This window comes from Haemaphysalis longicornis, unplaced genomic scaffold (assembly GCF_048455015.1).
Source record: "Haemaphysalis longicornis isolate Haplotype H1 unplaced genomic scaffold, Haemaphysalis longicornis Haplotype H1 scaffold_2, whole genome shotgun sequence".
Taxonomy (NCBI): Eukaryota; Metazoa; Arthropoda; class Arachnida; order Ixodida; family Ixodidae; genus Haemaphysalis; species Haemaphysalis longicornis.
The window spans coordinates 238,121,720-238,131,495 of record NW_027526295.1 but is presented as its reverse complement, the minus strand read 5'-3'; the positions used below and the strand labels follow the sequence as shown (position 1 = coordinate 238,131,495).

Genomic DNA, 9,776 nt, shown 5'->3' with positions numbered 1-9,776 from the left:
GGACAGCAATTTATGAACTAAGGCATTAGGACAAACATAAGCAGACGTTAAAGCCAATGAAACGATACCGAAATGACGGAACCACAAGTACAGTTGTTTCTAATTTGAGAACACATAAACAGTTAAATGATACTTTGTGCAGTCATGTGACGACTTCTGCCAAATTTCTTGTTTGTTGGAAATGATTACTTTGGGTCTAAGTTCTTAAGTTACCAGGAATTCAGCCAAAATATGCTGGGGGTTTGACCCCGGAACGCTCTAATTATTCATTAGCAAACAGCTTTTGCATTGCAAGATATTCTTCTGTTTCGATGCTCCTTTCCTTATTTTCTACCCAAGTCACGCCGAACGAAACGTCCTGATAATAATAAAAAAAAAACTGTTGTTGTGCAGAGTTTCGAATTATCTCCTAGTTTTTATCAACAAGCCCGAGAACCGTACAGCACGCACTTATAGCGCATACTTTTTTCTTTTCACAAAGAATAGCAGACACACATCAAAACTGTTTATTTCACTCGTGGATCACAAACACTAACTATCATGGTTTTAGTTGGCAAACAAAGAATCATCGCTCTATTTATTCGTTCTACACATGGTTTACGAATTTCCCTCCCAAACAAAACGCACATTCGTAAGCTATATTCCGTGATTTACAACTCTTCCAACCAACAGTCCTATGGCAGCGTGAGACCATATACATTATCGGCACTGCGCGGACCTTCCTTGCCTGTTCACTAACATTTGATTACTTGGAGTCAATGAGTCACGTTACTCTCAGACATACGATAGTGTGAACGAACGACACCCGTTATTTATCTGAGGTATTTATTACAATCTTTTAATTTTTACAAATCGACTATACTATCAAAGCTAGGAACAATGCACTTCGTGTAGGTTGCAAAGTGGAACATTTGCGTCGACCGCGGACAACACGTAGCCGGTAGAAGCTACTCGAGAAAAAAAATGGCAGTTCAGGCTTCATCTTATCTGGGTAACCGAGCTTGTATCACTTTTATACGTAATCCTTGGTTTAGGATGAGCACCTGTTAGTATAGCCCTACAGAGCAACAAAAGAACACGCTAACTAACCTTCTACTCTTCCTTTTTGCGCCAACTGAATATCATGTAACTTCACACAACAAAGCCGCAATCTACAGCAAACAAATTAAAGAAAACTGGGGCTCTTTCTTTTTCAGAATCGATGGTTCTTATTACCTTTTATCCATTCACATTATCACCAAGGTAACTCCGAGGACTATTTTCGTCGAAATATTAAAGTTGCCACAATATCTTTGGCAATAACAGATATAGGATGATAAAAAAACAGAGTCGATAGGCTAACAACCTCTTCCTATAAAGAGAAGAACGTCGACTTCAGTGAGTATAAAACCTAGGTGGTTATAACTTGTCATCATCCTGTAATGACTGCGACATCATGAGTGGCACGGCCTTAAAAAAAATCTTCAGCCAGCGCTGATTAAAATGGCCATTCGCTTCAGATTAGCACTGCGCCGTAAAGCATGAACTATATGGCGGCCTTCTAATCGAGTCAGCACCCCTGTATTATCTGCTGAACACACTCAGCCTGCGTATGGCCTAAAAACACGGCTTTACCGACGTCACGCAGGTTGCTGTAGTCCCAAGCACTAAGCGAGAAACAGTTTGCATTGTAGGTGATAACAAGAGAGCAGGAGAAATGCTAGCGCTCGTAGCCATAAGCTCCCGCCAACTGCCTACGTTATGACTGTGAACATTAAGTTTTTAAGCATAAATATACTCACACAATATGCATATTGTTACGCAATATGACAGAACAACGAGTTTTTAACAAAGTTACTCATTGTCCTTTTTTGTGGATTTAACAAAAGCGCTTCAATCTGTACTGGCGCGAAAAAAAATTCTTTTACCAGTGTGCTTACTCACCAAGCGAGCCTTCTCATTCTGCAGATGGCAATAAAGCTTTCCTATACATCGTAGGCTACGTGTTACAAAGCACACTATCCCACTGTGCTGTACATCAAGGATATCGTAGGCCCTGATGCCTAGTAGGGCGCAGTAACTGGCAAGAAAATGTGCATTTTCACTGCTTGTCGAATGTTACTCTAACACAAGGCGAACAGCTATAGTAGCTACAGATATATACCTCTATTATGTTACGGATACATCTCATCCACTTCACTCATTTGTTAGTTAAATTACACACAACAAAATCACGCAGACAATTAACATGGCGTTCGACCTATAAGCTCTGTAACGTGTGTCTACAATCGGTGGATACAAACTCACATCTCTTGTCAGCCTAGAAAATATACAGCATCTACGCTAATCTAACAACTTTGTAAAATTGTGACCACTGGAATGACGTAGGGTAGTTGCAGTTGCGTAACTATGGTATGCTTGTCGGGCAAGCACGTGAAAAATGTGATACCAATTTGTCACATTATTAGTTGCCGCATTGAGTCTAACTGCGGCGCCCAAAATTAATTGAGCTTGAGTGACTTTGAATAGGCCAATTTAGGCCCCATTTATAAGGACCACATAGATGCATCACTATGTCATTTTTCAGCCATCACTTATCATTTCAAGCCGCCGATTGGCGGAATGATTGCATGTAGTAGGCGGAACACGATATGATCGCCGTACGTGATACGCAGTATATGGGAACGTGCATTAACGCTAAAAATAATATAAAAGACTGCATCATTCTAGTGAATGAGTTTTCTTTAAAGCCTAAGAGACCCTTAATCTCCAAGGTTCATTTTTGTATTTTTCAATATTTATGAAACCATACAATGAAGTATAGTATTCTCGAGAACACGAGTCGTTATTTTATTTTTAAAAGTACCTAAATTATAACTGTGAAATTACACGCCTCAATGCACACGCGCATCGTGTGTTCAGAAATTCGGGTTACATAGCATTTACATGACGAGGCACTGCACGGAGGGTGACGCGAACTCCGAAAAAAAAAATATCGGCGAGAACAGAGATGCACAGATCACAAATTTTCAACACAAGCAGATTTGCTGAATTCGGGCGTCTGCGTCATGTCTAGGCAAGATCCGGAGCTACATAACGATTATGTAAAAAGAGTGGGCGCGAGAGGCCCGGCGCCTAGGCTTTGAACTTGTCCGTGTTGAGCCATGGCCTGAAGACAGGCAGCACGGTGGGGTAGTGGGTCCCCTTCTTGCGCTGGAGGGTACCGTCGCTGTTCCGGATCGGGTACGTGGCCATCATTATGGGCAGCTGCAGGCGGATCTCCTTGCCCGGACCCTTCGGCGTGATGATGAACTGCGCAGGTTTTAAAAGGCAACGGGAGGACATGTGTGAGTCTGTCAAACACGAAACTCGACAACAGAGTAGAGAAGAATTAAAGATAATTATGGAAACGCGACAGTTATGGTGAATAGACATGCAGAAAGCATGTATAGACCGTGAACTGGGGTGAATATAGCTATTTTGGGCAAGTTGTTACTGCCGACCTAAACCTTGAGATTACAAGATGAGAATGGGCTGGTGCGCATTCAGCAAACATTCTGAATTAATGAACAGTACGCGACCTCTGCACACTAAGGAGAAGAGTATGCAACCAATGTGTGCTCCGGGGTAAGTGACACGGAGTGAAAACTTTGGGACTAACTGAGAACCTTGAAAGAAAACTTGGGTCAATCCAAGGAGCCATGGAAAGAATTGTAGGAGTAACGCTTATAAGGAACCGGCGTCCTGGATTACGGATCAAGCTCTGATATAGAAGGAACCGTAGCTGAAATTAAGAAAAGTGGAATTTCTTTTGCGGTGGTGGTAGTGGTTGCCAGAATGCATGGTGAGGGCCATTTTGATAGTGAAGCTGTTATGCGAAACTGGTGGGTTGCTCAAGCAGCCACTGATCCAAATAAGGTGCTGCACAACATACCCACGAATACTGTTGCACATTAAAGGTATAAGGCGCTGCCAGCTCAAAGGACGGCTGTTCAGGTAACAAAGATCTCGAGGTCCATAAATAAACCATGCTCTAATGCCCGCACACATTACGCTGCAGGTAAGCCTAAAGGAAGCAAAACCAAGTTCCGGTTGGACGTTCAGCCGAACTGGTCTTATAACACTGCAATTCTCAGCCCCACGTATCCAAAGGAACGCAGAATAAATACGTTTCAATGCCACGATGAAACGAAGATTATTTTCATTCTCCTGCAAGATGCGCAGTCCGCACGCCAGAGTATACTGAGTGACATGGACTGTGGTCTCGTATCGCCACGTGTTCACGTGTCTGTACGGTGATTTTACAGCTTTTGTAGCCATATCGCAAAATGTTTGATAATGATTTTGTAGTATTATCTACTCGTATCGCTAGAGAAGCCTGCCAAACATGTTCCAGTGCTCAGTACTTCTCCTTTTCTGCTAAGGTTTCGGTGAACCTTGTGGAAGTAACAGCTAGGGGGTAACGAACCCATAGGTATATGCAAAATGGCTGAACATGTTCCTTCAGAAGGTCTGTGGCAGTGCGGTGTGCTTGCTCAACGTGTACGTCTAGGTTAACAATGCGTTGACTTATCAGATCATAGGACGGGTGAAGCTGCTACGAGTGCACTTCTTGCATTGAAAAAATAAAAAATCACCATAACATATCAAGGAAGCCGCAAACAAGACCCAAACATAACGGCCATACTTTATGACAAAAAAACGTGATGTACAAATGGAAGACAATGAAATCACGACAAAAAACAGTGCGCAAAGATCGCCCATTATGTCTGCAATAGCCCCTTTTCTTTGCAGTGCGGTAACCACAAAAATTGCTATTTATTTTTCTTGTTCACCATACCGAATGCAACAGTTGACAAAAAGCAATCTGTATTTCATTTGCGATCTATAGGCGTGTCGGCAGCAATGATATACAGAACAGGACGACGGTAGGCATGCGTGTAGTACCGCGCTAATGGCGGTCCGTGCACTCACGTAGATGTCGTACTGTATGCGTATGAGGTGGCACCCGCGGAGGTTCGTGGGTGGTATGGGCGGGATGTAGAGCATCTCGTTCCGCCACTGGTCCGTGACGCCGGCCTCGATGCGCCCCTTCTCCAGGAAGGCTAGCTCCCGCGTCTCCGCCTGCACGACCTTGTTCTTGGCCGTGTACTGGATCGTCTGCGACACCCCCGGCAGGGAACGACAACAACACCTCAGGCGAGGAATGCAACACGCGTCCACACGTCTGGCGACTCACGCTTGCGCATGTCTCTGGTCGCGCTGGTCGTTTAAATGCGAATTAATAGTTTCTTTTTACTCTCTTTACCCTTTCATGTAAACAGCGACTCTACGGGTACGGCTACGAGGAGTGAAGTCATGGCCATACTTGACTACCGTCTTTGCACGATTATAACGCGCACCTAGCTGTTTTCGTTAAAAGTAGCCTTCAAATTTGTGTGCATGTCACACCAAAATCAGCTTCAAAGCGTCCAGCGAAATCGCCATGAACACAATTTCCTCCCAAAATATAAGTCAATCCAATCCAAAACAATCCGTCATCATCACACGAGTAAACTTCAGCGTACCAATCCTCGCTGGGCATACTTCAGCCAGCTGCTGCACATGTTCATTTGTAAAAAAAAAGTCACAGAATAATTTTTTCCAGAGTTTTGGGAAAAACTTGCCTGCGCGTTACAATCGGGGCGCCTTAGCATGTACATGTGAGGGGTCTAAGTGTTCCTCCTCCCATAGCCACGAAGAGACAGTGCTACGAGAGATCCAAGTCGTCTAAACTTAGCGTCCTATTTTTTTTAGACTAGATAAAGACAGAAAGTCAGCATAACTGTACTTCGCACAAAATTTGAAAACTCTGAAGAATTTAGTCATGGAAGTAACGCCCTAAAAGCTGTACATGACCTGACACCACGTCAAAGCTGTCTGTCGCGCGAAGAACTGAGCCGAATTCCCCCGAAATTGCGGTCAATTCTCGTCCTCCTTTCACACCAGCGCGGAGGCAATAGTATACCGACTTCTTGCTACAGCAGCTGTGATGAGTACAGCCACGCAAAAATCGCTAAAGTCACCAGGGTAGAACGCCTGCAAGCGTACCTCCGTGAGCACTGCCCTCGTCTTGCGGATGGAGACTCTCGTGTTGTTCTCGATGCTGGCGAAGATGCAAATGCTCTCTCCGGGCACGTATCCGCCCTTGTCGAGGCGCACGCGGCACGACAGCCGGCCCGACGAGAAGCACGTCATGCCCAGGCTCTCTTCGATCTCGCAGTGGAACGGTTGCTGCAGACAGTGGCCAATGAGTTCACCGTGCATCGGGAAGGTATTTTACGCAGTCAGAAGCTTTGTGAACAGTGAAGCTCCCCTGCCTGCGATCCTTCCTTTCTGTTGTACACACGTGCCGCAGAAAAAAAGCCGACTTTGTCACAAGGCAGGCAGTGTATAGTTCGTCGCAACACGCGCTATAGTAGGCTTTTTTAGGCAGGTTCACCGCATGCGAAAAAGTATGACACGCTTAGCGTATGCATAACAGTAGGTCGCAGACAAATTCATCAAACGCCATTACATCGAACGCGACATCATTGAAGCGTTTCATCGAACACCGTTTCATCCAACGCCATTTGGACGAAGGAAGTTTCGTCGGGGACATCCCATCGAATTAAGGCGCGCACAGTGGAGCGCAACTAAGTGGTCCTTTGGCGTGCATGGACAGAAATAAATGAGATTGTTGCTTTTCCCCAAGCTCCTATCGTCACGATGACTGTTTTGTATGTTTATTTTTGTATTGGAGCATGCATTGGCTCAAAATGTTTTCAAGTGCGTCCAGAGGATCGGACCGCAAATACTTCATGGCCAACTCTGCGCCTTGACCGTCCTGGTCCCTCTCCCTCCCCTCCGAATAGAATTCGATGGGTACGTAAACTGAATTTCTGAAAACCTGCTGGCTCACAGAGGTTCGACAAACTGAAGGAGCACGTCCCATCACATGCCTTGGAACTGGCATGTTTGTTTGACAAGAATTACGTTTTGGAAAGCTGCCTGGTGGACTGCTGATCCGCACCACCTCGATTTCCCCTCCCATATGGTCCGTTCAGTCTTCAGCGGAAGAATGGCTGCCAAGAGGAAATAAATCGGTAGAAAGACGGCAAAACGGCCTTTCGAAAGTTGCAGGAATCACACGTCCCGGCTTTTGGTGTGCTTCCTCAGCCGCTTGCAGCAGGAACAAAAAGCTACAGACGACCGGCTGGAAGCACTTCTCCGAAGCCAACAGCCATCAGAGCAGACAAAGGCTACTGGCCAAAGAAGAAGTCCTCAACCACGTCCACAGCAACTAGCGAAACACGCCAGTAAAGAATTTTAAAGGACGATTGACAGTGGCTGCGTTCTTGTACGATTTTGTGCAATTTTACAATGCAGCTACATGTACAGCTCATTTCTTTCTTGAAAAATACTCTTCTTTTAGATTTCTACCAATCCGTTGATGAATTTGCCTTGCGTGCCAAGAAATGTGTGCCTTCTGGCAATTTGTGCTGTCAAACGCTTCGCCGAAACACGGTTTCAGACAACCAAAATAAAGGTTGAATAAGGCATACTTCCGTGAAGATAACACAAAAGGCAACATCACCCGAACCGCATTCGTCCTGTTGCACATTGCCGATAATCGCACGTAAGGTTGCACGGACGAAGTCTTGTGCTTGAAAAAAGGAGAGGTTTATCTATGCGACCCTAAAATTACAAAGTATTTCGCGCTTTATGCATCCCTTTGTGAAGAAAATGGCTTGAAATTTTCCAGCAGCAATACTAATCGCTCCCGAGCGGAGCTTCCAAACAGCGTTCGATGCAACGGGCCACTCCACTTCGACGAAGCGGTGTTCAATGAATCGCTTCGATGAAATGGACATGCCTTCGACGAATCGGCGTTTGACGAAACGGCGTTCGATGAATTGTCGCGTACCCCATAACACTAGTTATCACTGACAAAAGCTGAGGTGTATTCCATGAAGTCATGCGCCAATTTCTTTCCCAAACCGTCTGCACCCATCTCAATTTCCCTGCAATGCTATTGGATTTTTTGACAGTCTACGAGGAATATCCCCAGCACAATGGCGATTCAAAATAACTGCTTGAAGAGACTCTGTCAACCCGTGTTTGTTTGGTGAGGTGGATTTCTCCTTGTACGTAGACATTCTGGCAGTAAGCTTGAAGGCACTTAGCGATGCCTTCCTAGAACGTCAACGCCACTGTTTCTTAAAGGGACGGTCAGATTAAAATTAGGTTACGTTTGAATAAAATCGGAACTATTACAAAGGTTTGTCGGCGTTTGTTCGGCGATGAAAGCTAATTTTAAGACCTTCCATATAACTGACCGAGCTTCGCTGATTCCAAACTGCGATTGTGAAGGCTGCCTACCGAAAGTTGCGCGTGGTAATCTTTATGAGGAGCATCCCAACAAGCACCTTGAATCGTGTCGGCCCTTTGTGGAGCCGCAAACTATAAAGGGATAAAGGACCGCGGCGGCGAGTTTGTCTCTCTGCTTTTCTTATTAATCAGATTATCCAAGATACCACCGGTGACGCACTTGAAAGATAGGCGCGTTATTCTACGGATGTGGGCCCACATGTTCCTTCCGTTTAGTGACCCTTTAACAAAGGCGAGTGTGGAGTGCCTCCGGTACGCGCCACCTTTTTAGTGACAGGTCTCATTCCAATACCCAATCCTTTTCTAAGAAAATAATCCCTTCATTGATTACAGTGCGCGGATTCTATTTCTGGAAGTCGTAAGACGAAACCATCCACTCCAGAGCGTGCTAGCTCTACCAGCTGGAGTTTAGGATAACATCTGGCCAGTGGAGGTAAAAGCTTCGTACCGTTGCTGTCCGTGCTTCATGCAGCCTACACAGAGGACAGCGTCTATGGGCGAAATATTACATCAAGCTTCTTTCAGATCTCTTGCTCGAAGGCGATATTCCACACGATCTCAGGCATAAACGCTCCACCACGTAATATTGCTCACCAAATGGGATTCGATTGCAGTTAAATGCAATCTGGAAATTTATGCACTCAATATGGCACTCCCAGCTACGCCGCTTGTGGACAGCTACGAAATATTTAACGGCCAAGATTTCTTTAAGTGGCAAACTTGAACCATTATGCATTCTGTCTGCACCCGAAAGCATTTCGGCTGGAAATCTGCTCTCAGAAGTACAGTGCCATTGAACTGTTGTGGCGGCTCCAGCGGCAATATCGAAATCGATAGCCTCCGGCGTAAACTAGCCCTCCGTGACAACACTCAAGAACAATTCCTCCACACTTCACAGGGGTAGTGACTCGAACTTCTGCCCTAACGAGTACGAACAGGATCGAGTACAACACACCAGGAGTATTGATGGACCGTTATACCCGCTGGGTGTAACACAGAGAGTTACACCCCGTTACAGAGTTGTTACAGAGTTACAGAGTTGCGCATACCGTGAGGAGGTTGGGCTCGAGGTTGAGGTCTATGGGGCTCATGACGATGAAGACCTGCTGGTTCTTGTGCGTGATGCCTCCGGGCTCCTTGAGCGCCGCTTTGCAGAAGTACTGCACCCAGCCGTGCTTTCCCAGGAACGTGGAGGGCAGGCCGAGCGGAAGGCCCAGCTTGAAGGGGAACGAGTGCACGCCGGGAGACAGGAACAACACCCGGGCGGGGGAACCTGCTCGGACGTGAGAACACGCCAGCGAGGCAGGCTGAGCCAGACCCGCACGTTTGGCGACCGCGTCCATGTTCGTGCTAGATATGCACGACGTTGCGCATGCTGAGCCTAATAG

At 45.9% G+C, this 9,776-nt stretch overlaps 1 protein-coding gene across 2 annotated transcripts in view; it reads right to left on the bottom strand.

Annotated features, from left to right (window-relative positions):
- Positions 1-492: 492 nt before the first annotated feature.
- Positions 493-9,776, bottom strand: part of Vdup1 (arrestin family protein Vdup1) — a 35,296-nt gene continuing 26,012 nt past the window's right edge. Inside the window, exons 3-6 of one of the 2 annotated variants that reach the window (XM_077699861.1) lie at positions 9,438-9,664; positions 6,070-6,252; positions 4,954-5,139; positions 493-3,291 (exon numbers count right to left, since the gene is read on the bottom strand). In XM_077699861.1, coding sequence (XP_077555987.1) covers positions 3,115-3,291; positions 4,954-5,139; positions 6,070-6,252; positions 9,438-9,664 — 773 coding nt within the window. In that variant the 3' untranslated portion in view covers positions 493-3,114. The remainder of the gene's footprint in view (positions 3,292-4,953; positions 5,140-6,069; positions 6,253-9,437; positions 9,665-9,776) is intronic. The other variant, XM_077699862.1, reaches the window with a different exon arrangement.